The sequence below is a fragment of the Macaca mulatta genome, chromosome 8, assembly GCF_049350105.2.
Source record: "Macaca mulatta isolate MMU2019108-1 chromosome 8, T2T-MMU8v2.0, whole genome shotgun sequence".
NCBI lineage: Eukaryota > Metazoa > Chordata > Mammalia > Primates > Cercopithecidae > Macaca > Macaca mulatta.
The window spans coordinates 154,836,930-154,851,871 of NC_133413.1; the positions used below are offsets into that span (position 1 = coordinate 154,836,930).

The 14,942-nt window shown below is 55.4% G+C and overlaps 1 protein-coding gene and 1 long non-coding RNA gene across 18 annotated transcripts in view; one reads left to right on the plus strand and one right to left on the minus strand.

Annotated features, from left to right (window-relative positions):
- LOC114680370 (uncharacterized) overlaps nucleotides 1-14,942 on the plus strand; it is a 193,357-nt gene that overhangs the window by 11,631 nt on the left and 166,784 nt on the right. The window contains exon 2 of the long non-coding RNA XR_013397561.1: nucleotides 2,484-3,021. This is a non-coding gene — a long non-coding RNA (uncharacterized LOC114680370). The remainder of the gene's footprint in view (nucleotides 1-2,483; nucleotides 3,022-14,942) is intronic.
- On the minus strand, nucleotides 10,023-14,803 carry VPS28 (VPS28 subunit of ESCRT-I). Of its 17 annotated transcripts, none has more exons than XM_077942433.1 (11): nucleotides 14,752-14,803; nucleotides 13,471-13,568; nucleotides 13,204-13,274; nucleotides 12,571-12,599; nucleotides 12,417-12,454; nucleotides 12,085-12,174; nucleotides 11,349-11,454; nucleotides 11,119-11,220; nucleotides 10,620-10,673; nucleotides 10,448-10,539; nucleotides 10,023-10,324 (listed from the first exon to the last, which is right to left on the minus strand). In XM_077942433.1, exons 3-11 carry the CDS (start codon nucleotides 13,238-13,240, stop codon nucleotides 10,207-10,209), a joined length of 666 nt encoding a protein of 221 aa, XP_077798559.1. In that variant the 5' UTR covers nucleotides 13,241-13,274; nucleotides 13,471-13,568; nucleotides 14,752-14,803; the 3' UTR covers nucleotides 10,023-10,206.

Consider the following 14,942-nt stretch of genomic DNA (forward strand, 5'->3'; position numbering starts at 1 on the left):
ATTATTACTTGTTGGTCAACAGTGCTCCAATTTTGACCTATTCCTAATAGTTGATCTGCATCTATGTTAATTGGAGGATTGGCAGTCCTATTTTTTCGGACCTGCACTTGTGCCCCATCAATCCACCAAGTCTTTTTTTTTTTTTTTTTTTTTGAGACGGAGTCTCGCTCTGTCGCCCAGGCTGGAGTGCAGTGGCCGGATCTCAGCTCACTGCAAGCTCCGCCTCCCGGGTTCACACCATTCTCCTGCCTCAGCCTCCCGAGTAGCTGGGACTACAGGCGCCCGCCACCATGCCCGGCTAGTTTTTTGTATTTTTTAGTAGAGACGGGGTTTCACCATGTTAGCCAGGATGGTCTCGATCTCCTGAACTCGTGATCCGCCCGTCTTGGCCTCCCAAAGTGCTGGGATTACAGGCTTGAGCCACCGCGCCCGGCCTCCACCAAGTCTTAAATTGTAAAAATTGAGAGGGTGAGAGTGAGGATTTTGCCAGAATCTCCCAATCATAAGGAATGAGTCTATGTCCATGAGCAATGGAATCTAATAATGTTCTCATGTAAGGAGAGTTGGGTCCATACTGTTTTACTCCTTCTTTCATTTCTTTTAGCATTTTTATAGAAAAGGACTTATATCTGGCTTCAGCTACGGGAAGCTCTCCCTTTTGGGCCCCTTCTCCAGATGGTCTTGCTTCTAATATTACTGGGAATTGCCACACTTCAATATCTCCTTGTTTTCTTGCCTCATCAATAATTTTATGTAACACACTACCCTGTGTACTAGGCGGTGCTGTAGGATTAAGTTTCATGGTGGGCGGCTGAGGATATGGCGCCCTGCCCTGTGGTGCTGGAAATGTTCCTGGCTGTCCACATGGATTTTCTGGGGGCAGCCAATACCGCAGTTCGGCTGGCGGCCAGTATTGATAGGCTACTGGCGGCTGGGTCTTATCTTCTACCGGCTGATATTGTGGACACTGCATTTGGAATGGCATTGCCATGATAGAGACTCTATCTTTTTCTATTTGATCTTCTTTTGGAGTCTGTACTTGTTTAACCTGCATTTGAGGTTGTAAAGTTACAGGAATCTGAGCTGCTGGAAGAGCAGTTGGCCATCGTGGTTTAGACTCTGATGGCTCTGCTAATTCTGGATTTTTTTCTTCTAATTTTAACGTTTCAGGATATACTACCTCCTGTAATTGATTATTGTCAACATTTTGCGTTGACCGAGCCATAGCCGGCTCTGATACACATTCACAGTGTGAACTTTCCTTTCCTTTCTGGGATTCTATCCCTGCCTCTTTTTCACAATCTACTGCACAGCTTTTAGGGACATCAGAAATTGGAACGCTATCTTCTTCTGTTTGAAACGGTTCTAAAGCTACTTTAATAATGACCCAATCATTCCATACTGTGAGCGGAATGATTTTACCTTCCCTACTTGCTTGTTTTAATTATTTGCCAATTTTTCCCCAGTCTTTTAGATCTAAAGTTCCCTGTTCCAGAAACCATGGACAAAACTGCTCTATTGTTTGAAATAGCGTAATTAGATTTTTGGTAGAGACTTTAACTCCCCCTCTTTTTAAGAGAATTTTAATAAAGCTGCGATAAGAGGCATATTTACTCTTAGTTTGCCCCATTGTTACCCTAGGTTCTTCCGAGCGCACAAGCTTACCGCAAGGCTGACTGTAGACGTACTCGGGAGTCTCTTGTCGACTTGTCCTCAATGACCACGCTCCAGCGTACCTTCACCTTAGAGAAAAGCTCCACGTTGGGCACCAGATGAAGGGGTGGCCTGCCCCTCCACACCTGTGGGTGTTTCTCGTTAGGTGGAACGAGAGACTTGAGAAAAGAAATAAGACACAGAGACAAAGTATAGAGAAAGAAAAGCGGGGGCCTAGGGGACCGGCGCTCAGCTTACAGAGGACCCACGCCGGCACCTGTCTCTGAGTTCCCTTAGTATTTATTGATAATTATCTTTACCATCTTAAGGATAAGGGAGTGGCAGGACAATAGGATCGTTGTAGGGAGGAAATCGGCAGTAAGACATATGAACAAACACCTCTGTGACATGAATAAGTTTAAAGGAAAATGCTGTGCCTTGAGATGCATATGCAAACATCTCCATAAACCTTTTAGCATTACTTCAGGTTATCACATGGGGAGAAACCTTGGACAACACCTAGCTTTCCTAGGCAGAGGTCCCTGCGACCTTTGGCCGTGTAGGTGTCCCTGGGTAGTTGAAATTAAGAGAATGGTGATAACTTTTAACCAGCAAGCTGCCTTCAGGCACTTGTTTAACAAAGACACATCCTGCACAGCCCAAAATCCATTAAACCTTGAGTCACCGCACATGTCTCTTGCAAGGACAAGGTTGGGGGTAGGGTCACAGATTAACAGCATCACAAATACAGAACAAAATGGAGTCTCTTATGGCTACTTCTTTCTATATAGACACAGTAACAGGCTGATCTCTCTTTCTTTTCCCCACAGCAGTGAGCTGAGATTGCACTACTGCACTCCAGCCTGGGTGACAGAGCAAGACTCCGTCTCAAAAAAAAAAAAAAAAAAAGGCACCCAGAGTGGTGGTGGGCGCCTGTGGTCCCAGCGACTCTGGAGGCTGAGGCAGAATTGCTTGAGCCCAGGAGATGGAGGCTGCAGTGAACCACGATCGCATCATGCACTCATGCACTCCAACCTGGGCAACTGGGCAACACCCTGACTCTAAAGACGAAAAAACAAAAAAAAACATAAGCCCATGTTCACTAGCAGCATTATTCAAAAGATGGAAGCAATTCAAATATCCAAACACGCGTGAGTGAACGCACTGTGGCTCATCCACAGTGGAACATGATTCAGCCTGAAGAAGGAAGGAAACCGGCCTGCGCTGTGACTTGGATGCACCTTGAGGACACTGTGATGAGCAAAGGCAGCCAGACACAAAAGGGCAAGGACGGTGTGATCTAACTCACGTGAGGACCCCAGTCAGTCAAATTCATGGAGACAGAAATGTGGGCGGCAAGCCACCCAGGCGCCGAGGCAAGAGACTGAGGGCACGAGCTGTTCCAGTCTAATAAAATATATAAAATAACAAGAGTTATACTAGATATAGATCATAGATATGGTTATACATGAATATCATTAATCATTAGTTTGTAGCAATTACTCTTTATTCCAATATTATAATACTCCTCGCTCTACAATCATAACCTAGGAAAAACCAGGCCATAAAGAGATAGGAGCTGAGGGGACATAGTGAGAAGTGACTAGAAGACCAGAGTGTGAGCCTTCTGCGATGCCTGGGCAGGGTCACCGGAGGGCTCCTTGGTCTAGCGGTAACGCCAGTGTCTGGGAAGAAGCCCCGTTGCCAAGTGGACCGTGGTCTAGCGGTAGCATCAGTGTCAAGGAAGAACACCCTCTACTTAGCAGACTGGGAAAGGGAGTCTCCCTTTCCCTGGGGGAGTTCAGAGAAGACTCTACTCCTCCACCTCTTGTGGAGGGCTTGACATCAGTCAGACCCGCTCGCAGTTCTCTGGAGGCCTGACCGTCTCCCTGAGATGCTGTGCTTCAGTGGTCACGCTCCTAGTCCGCCTTCACGTTCCATCCTGTACACCCGGCTCTACCTTTTAGATAATAGTAGCAAAGTTAGTGAAAGTACTAAAAGTCTCTGATATGCAGAAATAACGGCGTAAGCTGTCTGTCTTTCCTCTCTCTCTCTGCCTCGGCTGCCAGGCAGGGACGGGCTCCCTGTCCGGTGGACACGTGACCCACGTGACCTTACCTATCACTGGAGATGACTCACACTCCTTACCCTGCCCCTTTGTCTTGTATCCAATAAATGTCAGCGCAGCCAGGCATTCGGGGCCACTACTGGTCTCTGTGTCTTGGTGGTAGTGGTCCCCCGGGCCCAGCTTGCTTTTTCTTTTATCCCTTTGTCGTGTGTCTTTATTTCTACAATCTCTTGTTTCCACACGCGGGGAGAAAAACCCACCGACCCCGTGGAGCTGGACCCTGCAGAGAAAGTAGAAGGGTTTTGGGAGGCCGAGGCGGGCGGATCACCTGAGCTCAGGACTTCGAGACCAGCCTGGCCAACATGGTGAAACCCCATCTCCACTAAAAAGTACAAAAATTAGCCAGGCGTGGTGGCGGGCGCCTGTAGTCCCAGCTGCTCAGGAGGCTGAGGCATGGGAACTGCTTGAACCCCAAGGAAAAGGGTGCAGAGAGCCGAGATCACGCCATTGCACTCCAGCCTGGGCAAAAAGAGAGACTCCAACTCAAAAATAATAATAAATTTTTAAAATTAATAAAAAAAATACAGACTGGGCACAGTGGCTCATGTCTGTAATCCCAGTACTTTGGGAGGCCAAGGCGGGCAGGTCACCTGAGGTTGGGAGTTTAAGACCACCCTGGCCAACATGGTGAAACCCCATCTCTACTAAAAAATACAAAACGTAGCTGAGCACGATGGCAGGTGTCTGTAATCCCAGCTACTCAGGAAGCTAAGGCAGAAGAATTGCTTGAACCCGGAAGGCAGAGGTTGCAGTGAGCCGAGATTGCACCATTGCACTCCAGCCTGGGCGACAGAGCAAGACTCCATCTCAAAAAAAAAAAAAAAGAAAAAGAAAAAATAATTTAAAAATAAATAAAATAAATACAGGCTGGTCGCAGTGGCTCACACCTGTAATCCCAGTACTTTGCAAGACCAAGGCAGGTGGATCACCTGAGGTTGGGAATTCAAGACCAGCCTGACCAACATGGAGAAACCCCATCTTTACTAAAAATGGAAAATCAGCTGGGCGTGGTGGTACATGCCTGTAATCCCAGCTGAGGCAGGAGACTCTTGAACCTGGGAGGCGGAGGTTGCAGTGAGCCGAGATCGCGCCATTGCACTGCAGCCTGGGCGACAAGAGCGAAACTCCAACTCAAAAACAAACAAATACAAAATTTAGCCGGGCGTGGTGGCATGCCCCTGTAGTCCCAGCTACTCAGGAGGCTGAGGCAGGAGAATCACTTAAACCCGGGAGGTGGAGGCTGCAGTGAGCTGAGATCACACCACTGCACTCCAGCCTGGGCGACAGAGCCAAACTCCTTCTGAAAAAAAAAAAAAGAAAGGAAAGGAAAGAGGCCCGGCGCGGTGGCTCAAGCCTGTAATCCCAGCACTTTGGGAGGTGGGGGGACCACGAGGTCAGGAGATTGAGACCATCCTAGTTAACACGGTGAAACCCCGTCTCTACTAAAAAATAAAAATAAAAAAACTACCTGGGCGAGGTGGCAGGCACCTGTAGTCCTAGCTACTTGGGAGGCTGAGGCAGGAGAATGGCGTAAACCCGGGAGGCGGACCTTGCAGTGAGCCAAGATCTGGCCACTGCACTCCAGCCTGGGCAACAGAGCGAGACTCTGTCTGAAAAAAAAAAAAAAAGAAAAAAAAGAAAAGAAAGAAGGGTGATTGCCAGGGCTGGGGAGGGGAGAATGCGCATGAGTGTTTTATGGGGATGGAGCTTCATTTTGTTTAGATGGGAAAGTTCTGGAGGTGGACGGTGGTGAGGTTGCACAATAATGTAAATACACTTCATGTCCCTGAACTGTGCACTTAAAATCAGTTAAAACGGCAAAATTTATTATATTTTATCACAGTAAAAATAAAATAAAATAGGCTGGGCACGGTGGTTCATGCCTGTAATCCCAGCACTTTGGGAGGCCAGTGGGCAGATCACGAGGTCAGGAGATTGAGACCATCCTGGCTAACACGGTGAAACCCCATCTCTACTAAAAATACAAAAAATTAGCCGAGGGTGGTGGCGGGCATCTGTAGTCCCAGCTACTGGGGAGGCTGAGGCAGGAAAATGGCGTGAACCTTGGAGGTGGAGCTTGCAGTGAGCAGAGATGGTGCCACTGTACTTCAGCCTGGGCAACAGAGCGAGACTTAGTCTCAAAAAAAAAAAAAAAAAAAAATTAGCTGGGCATGGTATCTCGTGCCTGTTGTCCCAGCTACCTGGGAGGCTGAGGCAAAAGAATTGCTTGAACCTGGGAGGTGGAGGTTGCAGTGAGCCAAGATCACGCCATTGCACTCTAGCCTGGGCGACAGAGGGAGACTCCGTCTTAAATAAAAAAATTAAATTTAAATTAAAAAAATAAAATAAAACAGGCGGGGCGCGGTGGCTCATGCCTATAATCCCAGTAGTTTGGGAGGCCGAGGCAGGCGGATCACCTGAGGTCAGGAGTTGGAGACCAGCCTGACCAATACAGAGAAATCCAGTTTTTACTAAAAATACACAATCAGTTGGGCATGGTGGCACAGGCCTGTAATCTGAGCTACTCAGGAAGTTGAGGCAGGAGAATTGCTTGAACCCCGGAGGCGGAGGTGGCAGTGAGCTGAGATCGCACCATTGCACTCTAGCCTAGGTGACAGAGCGAGACTCTGTCTCAAAAAAAAGGTCAGGCGCCGTTGCTCACGCCTGTAATCCCAGCACTTTGGAAGGCCAAGACGGGTGGATCACGAGGTCAGGAGATCGAGACCATCCTGGCTAATGCAGTGAAACCCTGTCTCTACTAAAAATACAAAAAATTAGCCGGGCATGGTGGCATGCACCTGTAGTCCCAGCTACTTGGGAGGCTGAGGCAGGAGAATTGCTTGAACCTAGGAGGTGGAGGCTGAAGTAAGCCGAGATTGTGCAACTGCACTCCACCCCGGACGACAGAGTCAAACTGCCAAGGAAAGGAAAGGAAAGGGGAAGGAAAGAGGAAGGATAAGGGGAAGGGGAGGGGAAGGGGAAGGGAAGGGGAGGGGAAGGGGAGGGGAAGGGGAGGGGAAGGGGAAGGGGAAGGGGGAGGGGAGGGGAAGGGGAAGGGGAAGGGGGAGGGGAGGGGAGGGGAGGGGAGGGGAGGGGAGGGGAGGGGAGGGGAGGGGAGGGGAGGGGAGGGGAGGGGAGGGGAGGGGAGGGGAGGGGAGGGGAGGGAAGGGAAGGGAAGGGAAGGGAAGGGAAGGGAAGGGAAGGGAAGGGAAGGGAAGGGAAGGGAAGGGAAGGGAAGGGAAGGGAAGAAGGGTGACTGCCAGGGCTGGGGAAAGGGAGAATGTGCAGGAGTGTTTTACGGGGATGGAGCTTTACTTTGTTTGGATGGAAAAGTTCTGGAGGTGGACGATGATGAGGTTGCACAATAATGTAAATACACTTAATGGCCCTGACCTGTGTACTTAAAATCAGATAAAAAGGCAAAATTTGTTATATTTTATCACAGTAAAAAAAAAAACAGGCCGGGCACGGTGGCTCATGCCTATAATCCCAGCACTTTGGGAGGCCGAGGCGGGCAAAACACCTGAGGTCAGTAGATCGAGACCAGCCTGGCCAACATGGCGAAACCCCGTCTCTACTAAAAATACAAAAACTAGCCAGGCATAGTGGCTCGTGCCTGTCCGCCTCCTGGGTTCACGCCATTCTCCTGCCTCAGCCTCCCCAGTAGCTGGGACTACAGGTGCCCGCCACCTCGCCCGGCTAGTGTTTTTGTATTTTTTAGTAGAGACGGGGTTTCACCGTGTCAGCCAGGATGGTCTCGATCTCCTGACCTTGTGATCCGCCTGTCTCAGCCTCCCAAAGTGCTGAGATTACAGGCTTGAGCCACCGCGCCCGGCCGAGAATTTTTTTTTTTTGAGACGGAGTCTCGCTCTGTCGCCCAGGCTGGAGTGCAGTGGCCGGATCTCAGCTTACTGCAAGCTCCGCCTCCCGGGTTCACGCCATTCTCCTGCCTCAGCCTCCGGAGTAGCTGGGATTACAGGCGCCCGCCGCCTCGCCCGGCTAGTTTTTTGTATTTTTAGTAGAGACGGGGTTTCACCATGTTAGCCAGGATGGTCTCCATCTCCTGACCTTGTGATCCGCCCGTCTCGGCCTCCCAAAGTGCTGGGATTACAGGCTTGAGCCACCGCGCCCGGCCGAGAATTTCTTTTTTTTTTTTTTTTTTTTTTTGAGATGGAGTCTCGCTCTGTCACCCAGGCTGGAGTGCAGTGGCTGGATCTCAGCTCACTGCAAGCTCCGCCTCCCGGGTTCACGCCATTCTCCTGCCTCAGCCTCCAGAGTAGCTGGGACTACAGGCGCCTGCCACGTTGCCCGGCTAAGTTTTTGTATTTTTAGTAGAGACGGGGTTTCACTGTGTTACCCAGGATGGTCTCGATCTCCTGACCTCGTGATCCGCCCGTCTCGGCCTCCCAAAGTGCTGGGATTACAGGCTTGAGCCACCGCGCCCGGCCCCGAGAATTTCTTTAACCTGGGAGGCGGAGGTTGCAGTGAGCCGAGATCATGCCATTGCATTCTAGCCTGGGTGACAGAGTAAGACTCTGTCTCAAAAAAAATAAAAATAAAGAAAAATAAAAAGTAAAATAAAAAAATTGCAGGCTGGGTGTGGTGGCTTGTGCCTGTAATCCCAGCACTTTCAGAGGTGAGACAGGCGATCACCTGAGGCCAGGAGTTGGAGACCAGCCTGACCAACATGGAGAAACTGTCTTTACTGAAAGTACACAATTAGCCGGGCATGGTGGCACACCCCTGTAATCCCAGCTACTCAGGAGGCTGAGGCAGGAGAATTGCTTGAACCCGGGAGGTGGAGGTTGCAGTTAGCCGAGATGGTGCCACTGCACTCCAGCCTGGGCAACAGAAAGTGACTCCTCAAAAAAAAAAAGATCAAAATGACCCAGGCCATCTGCTCGGCTTGCCACACACGTTTCTGGGTGCTGGTCCTCCCTCGAAGCACCCTGCACCCACGTGTGCCTGTCAAGGACACTGAGGCCCCACGGCCCGACTCGACAGTACCCTTCCTCAGCTCCCTCCGGGTGCCCTGGATCCTGCTGTCCTGGGGGCTCTTCTCTGACTCCTTGGTCAGTCTCTTCCCACTTCCCAGAGCAGTGCCCTTGGCCAGTCCTCTGGCTTCTTGGTGGGATTCAGCCTCCCTCTCCAGCCACTGAAGTTGTCATCCTGCTTGATGGCCCCCCTTGGCCGTCTGAGAGGCAGCCCCCACACAGCCCATGCAGAGCCCACCTGCCTCCTCCATGCCCTCCTGCTCGACGTCCCAAGCCCCCGCGGAATACCACACGACTCGATTTTCACCATCTTCCTTTCTCTACACACCTCATTCCATCGGCTCTACATGCCACAGATGGCAAGAGATCCTGGTGTTCTCAGCCGCTAAGAAAGAAAAACGCTACAGTGACACCCTGGCACGTCCCTTGTCCTGACAGCAGAGTTGCTAAGATGTGAAACGTGGCTCTTGGAACCCAGAAGTGTGGTGTGTGCTGCTTTTGCTGGGGGCAGCGGCTGGTGTACAGCACACGCTGTGAACGGACGGTGTCCACCACCCACTGCCTCCCCAAGTGTGGTGTGTGGTCTGCTGCTTTCCCTGGGGGCAGCGGCTGGCGTACAGCACATGCTGTGAACGGACGGTGTCCACCACCCACTGCCTCCCCACCAGGCCCGGCCTTGACTCGGGCTCTGCTGAGGCACTTGGGGAGAGGCCCTGGTGGTGGGCTTGACAAACTCCCACCCGATGAGTCACTGGCTGGAGCTGCAGTAAGTCAGGAGTCCCGGCCAGGGTGCAGTCACTAGAGACAAGAGGTGGGTGTGGAGCAGCTGACAGCATGAAGCGCACCGCCTCTGAGCCCAGCCTGGCCGGGTGCGCTGGGACCTGACTGCACTCAGAAGACCTGGTGCTGCCCTGGGCTTCAGTGAGGAGTGGGGAGGGATGGCAGGCAGCCTCAGCCTCCCCTGTGGCCAGAGTTGAGCCACGCCTGGCCAGGTGGTGGACCTGTTTCCCAGGCCTCGGGGCTGTGGAAGCAGCTCTGCCTCGCACTGCATGCCCAGGCAGAGCCCACCAGGGAAGCAGCTGTCACCGAGTGACGCAGGCCATGAGGGACGCAGTGGCAGGGACAGAGCCAGGGCCGGGCCACCACACACACAGGGCAGGCCCGGCGAGCGGGGATGTGTGCTCAGAGTCCCCGGAGGGTGGAGAGAACACACAGGCAGGCCTGGGGGAGCCGCCCAGGCAGGAGGGTCACAGGAGTATCTTTATTGTGGGGAGGGGCCCGGCCCCCAAAGTCCTGACACCAAAGACAGACACAAGATGGGCAGCTGCAGACAGTGAGTTGTGTGGATGACCAGGGCCTGTGTGGCGGATAGGGGACCAGGAGTCATCGCCTCAGACTCTGCCCTTCCGTGCAGGGGCTGGCGCCACGGGCTCAGGCATGCAGGAAGCGGTTGAAGGCGTTGTAGGCTGACTCCAGGTCGAACAGCATCTGACGCACCTGTGAGTCGTCCAGCTCGTCTGATGCCGACATGCCGCTCAGGGTCTGCAGCCTGGGAGTGCAGCACGGGGCATGTGGGGTGGGCAGAGCCTCAGGGGCACCGCGGGGGCCCTGCCTGGCGGGGAGGGTCTCAGGGGCACCTCGGGGGCTCTGCCTGGCGGGGAGGGACACCCACCACTGGCTGACCGTCTGGCGACCCTCGAAGTCGGGCGGGAGGTGGCTCATTCGGTGCATGGTCTCCATCAGCTCTCGCAGGTCGGGCTGGATCTGGGACACACAGCGGCTGGGACCCCAACATTGGCTCCATCCCCTCCTGCCTAGGCCCCCTGCCAGCCCAATGCCCTCACCTCATCCATGGCGCGAATCTCCAGGCGCAGCTTGTCCATGACCGTGATGAAGAGCTGGGGGCAGGTGTGCACATGAGGCTTGCATGTTCAGGGGTGGGGGTGGCCCAACAGCTCACAGGCCCCAACCCCTTCCCAGCCACAGCTGTCACTAGGCCTCCTCAATGTACTCTGCTCCCAAACCCTGCGGGCCTCCTGAGTGAACGAGGTCCTGGCTGCCCAGACAGCTGCATGGGAACTGGAGGGTGGGCCCACACACTATCTCCCGAGGCCAGGACCCCACCAGAACGCACTGTGCTCATCCCCCCAACAGGAGTCCAGGTGGCCTGGGGGGCCTCCCTGTAGGCTGCCAATCCCTCATCCCTAGTTAAAAGGGTCCCCTTCCGCCCAACAACTCAGAGTGCTACCCAGCTCTGGTGGTCCAGGACTCTACCCTTGTGCCCAGCTGCAGCGGGCGGCCCCGGCCCTCCTAACCCTGTGAGCCCTGGGGGCTGGGGCGCACCGAGACTACGTCGGCAATGCAGCGGTTGAGGTTGCCCTTGTCGTCCTTGATGGTGATGGGTCGGTCCTCCTTGATCCGCTCCATGGCCAGTGGACAATCCAGCTGTGGGGGGCTGACATGGGTGCTGGGGCTCTCAGGACAGTAAGCCCCAGGTGGCCAGAGCCCTCCGGCACCCCATACCCATGCCCGACAGTCCCCATCCCATGGGGGTGGAAGGACCAGGCACTCACGCGAAACTTGCGGCAGAACTCGTCAATAGTGCTGATTTCTGAGCCCTGAACCTGCCTGAAGGCAGCTTTGTACTGCACCAGGAGCCGGGAGCAGGCTGCCGTGTACCTAGGGAGAGGTCAGCTGCGGCCCAAGCATGGGACCAGCGTCGCCCAGCTCATCCTGCCCCCTCAGCTGGTCCAGAGGCAGAGCAGCTTCCAGAGAGGGCCGGGCAACAGGCAAAGGCAGGCCGAGCAAGGAGGAGGGACTGCTAGCAGCTTTGGGGGGCGAGGCCCTGAGCACATAGTGGGGCTTGTAGCTCACCTCCAGGTGGAAGCCCCAGCTCCCCACCCCTGCCCACCCTCTGAACGACAGCAACCAGCCATCTGTTATGATGGCCCCATCCATAGCTCATGGTCCTGTGTGGCGGCCTGTGAGGGTCTTGTCACTTAATTGCACAAAGCCCCCCAAAACATCCTGAGACATCCCCAAGCCTCCCGACCGTCTTTTAAGGTTGGCTGTGCTGGGGGATAAGGGTGGGGGAGTGGGCCGGATGACACCCCAGGGGCTGCCCCTCTGCCCGCCTCCCTCCCCACCCCCCAGGACTTCCCTGGCTGAGACCCAGGGGCATCCTCCTCACGCTGGGTGGGCCCCACATGGGTGGGCACCTCACAGCCTGACAGACGCCTGTTCTTGCTGTCTACGGAGCACCCACGCCTGGCAGGGCAGGAGCAGGCCTCCAAGGACGTGGGCTCTTACTCGCTGGGGGAGACGCAGTCCTTGATGTAGGCTTTCTCCAGGGCTTGCATTGTTTTCACCACCGCGAACAGCTCTGCCATGTTGTCGTACCTGAGGACACACCTGTCTATCGGGCCCCGGGGTGCCAAGCCCAGAGCACTATCCCCTGCCCGGAGGTGCCACTGTGGGAGCTCTGCCCACCTCTCGCTCCATCCTGGAGTGCCTCAGGAACGGTTCCCCAGCCTGACCCTCTATCCTCCCACCTCTCAGTGTGGGATGGGTCTGGGGGAGGCTGCCCCAGGGCAGCCAGATGCGCACGGGTGTGTTGGGGCAGCCTGGGTGGCTAGACTTACTTCTCCCGCTCCCGGGCGTTCTTGTACAACTTCACTTCCTGCCGGAGAGAGCAGGCTCTGTGGGCTGGTGCCAGCAGGGGCTGCAGAGCCCTGGCAAGGCCACACAGGTGTTTGCTGTTGGCCAATGCTGGCCGGGTATGCACCCACCACTCACCTCATACAGCTCTGGCTTGTTCCCAGGGGCTGCAAGAGAAGGCAGAGAGCTGGCAGGCTGGCCCCAAAGGGAACCCAAGGGTAGGCTCCAGTCCCAGCCTCTATTTCAGTTCCTCCCTGAGGCCTCCCAGGCTGGGTCCCAAAGAACCCAGAGGGAGCTGGAACACAGGGGTTCCAACCTCACCCCATCAGTGTGTGGGGGGACCTGAGGATAACGCCTCTAAGAAGCCGGGGGCCGCATGACAGGCCCAGCTCCCCAGCTCCACTGCGGCTCCCTGGCCGAGTCACCTGCGCAGTGGCCACGTCCTGCTCGTGACTCATGATGCAGTGCCAACAAGGCTCATCACACACGGCCTCTCCCCTGGGTTTGGTGACACAGGGTGCCCAGGACCCCCACGGTTCTGGCCACACTGAAGCTCATCATGTCTGCCCAGCAGGACCAAGCCAGTTCTGCCTGGAGAAGGTTTCTGGGCCCTCAGTGCTCCTGTGATAAACTGCATCAGCCCCTGGCCACCCCCAAGGCTGTATGAGAGCAGGGTCAGATGCCTCCCCATCCCTGATGCCTAATACCCAATACTGCCCATCAGCCCCTGCAGCAGGGGCTGAAAGCCTGTGCCCTTCCGGCCACACTCACCTCCTATGCCCGGAGTGGCTGGGATCCCGTGAAACATCCTCTAGGCTCTGTGGTGGCCACAGCACTGAGACCTGGGGAGCAGAGCCAGGGCCGACTCAAAGATGGCCCCTAAGCCAGGTGTGGTGGCTCACACCTGTAATCCCAGCACTTTGGGAGGCCAAGACAAGCGGATCACCTGAGGTCAGGAGTTCGAGACCAGCCTGGCCAACATGGTGAAACACCGTCTCTACTAAAAATACAAAATTAGCTGGGCGTGGTGTCACACACCTGTAATCCCAGCTACTCAGGAGGCTGAGGCTGGAGAATCGCTTGAACCCAGGAGGTGAAGGTTTCAATGAGCCAAGACTGAGCCACTGCATTCCAGCCTGGGAGACAAAGCAAGACCCTGTCTCAAAACAAACAAACAAACAAACAAACAAAAAACAACAAAAAAGACAGCCCCTAAGCACCAGGTCCTGGAGACCCAGGGCGCCACGAAGAGCTCTCCCAAGCTCAACAGTGGTGAACACACAGGGTGCTATGGGGGCTGCCAGGAAAAACTGAGGTACTGTGGACACTAAGGACAGCGGGGTGGGGGCTGCCTTGGGGTGCGGTCCAAGCTGGAGGTTGAGGGAGCTGATGAGGGAGGCAGGCAGCTGTTTGATGGCCGGGGAAGAGAGTTCGGGGCACAGGAACAACAACTCAACAGCTCGCCTTTAAGTCGGCATGAACTTGGAGGAACAAACAAGCTGAGGGTGGAGCTTCTCGAGCGAGGGGGTCCTAGGGCATGAAGACGGAGAGGTGCCTCTAGGTGGGCAGCGAGCTGGGGGAAAGAATGGAAGCGGAGCCCGTGGGAGGGTCCTGCCTAGTGCGGAAGCTGGGCCAGCTCCAGACTTCTCTTTGTAAGTGGAACCGTCAGATCCGCCGAGGGATCTGAGGTAGGATTAAAATAAAGGAGTTACGAACGACAGCCTGTTTCTGGCCCAGCGGGCGGGAGAGTAAGGTAAACTCGGACGGAGAAGGGAGAAGGGAGGGGAGCGGGCCTGGCGGGCAGGCGCAGGCAGCTCTCGGCGGAGAGGCCCGGGAGGGCAGCGCTGAGCCGGCTAACTGCGGGAGCGGACGGTGCTACCGGGGATGGGAGAAGAGCAGAAGGGAGGGAAGGCGGCCCGCGCCGAAGAGCCGGGAAAGAGCAGCGCCGCTCATGTGGGAAGGGAACGTCTGGGTCAAGCTCTCCGAGGGTCGAGGCCATTGCGAGCCGCGGGGTGGGGACCGAGGCTGCTCGGCAGCCGTCACGGAGCCGCCAGGTAGGAGAGGGCCGAGGAGCCAACCGCCCCAACCACGCAGGGGCTTCTGCCCAACTGCAAAAGCGGACGTTCTGCAGCCACGAGCGAATGTGCAAAGCAACCTCGCAGAGTGAACAATGAGCAAGAAAAGCGTTTCTAAAACATGCCCATGACTTTTGCGGCACTCAGCCGAGGCTGTGCCGGGGCCCAGGCGCGCCCCGAGGGTGCCAGGCCCGGGATCGCCTCTCCCCACTCGGCCCCTTCCCCACCCACCGGCCCCGGGTACCTGGACGGCTCGCGGTCCGGGAGATGGCGCCGGGGGCGGGGCGCGCTCGATCAGCTACTCGGCGCTCGCGCCTCACGTCTGCGCCTGCGCGCGCCGGGACCGACCCTCCCCATCGGCAGCTCGGCGCTCAGCCCTCACGCCTTTGCCCGCCCGGGCTTCCGGCCACGCCCCCCAGCGGCGCAGCCCCGGGA

Coding starts and splice junctions, on each gene's coding strand:
- VPS28 (XM_077942432.1), bottom strand. CDS start 13,240: ATGTTTCACGGGATCCCAGCCACTCCGGGCATAGGAG. Junction 12,600..13,203: donor AGCCACTCCGGGCATAGGAG/GTGAGTGTGGCC, acceptor CTTCTCTTGCAG/CCCCTGGGAACAAGCCAGAG. Junction 12,175..12,416: donor AACGCCCGGGAGCGGGAGAA/GTAAGTCTAGCC, acceptor GTGTGTCCTCAG/GTACGACAACATGGCAGAGC.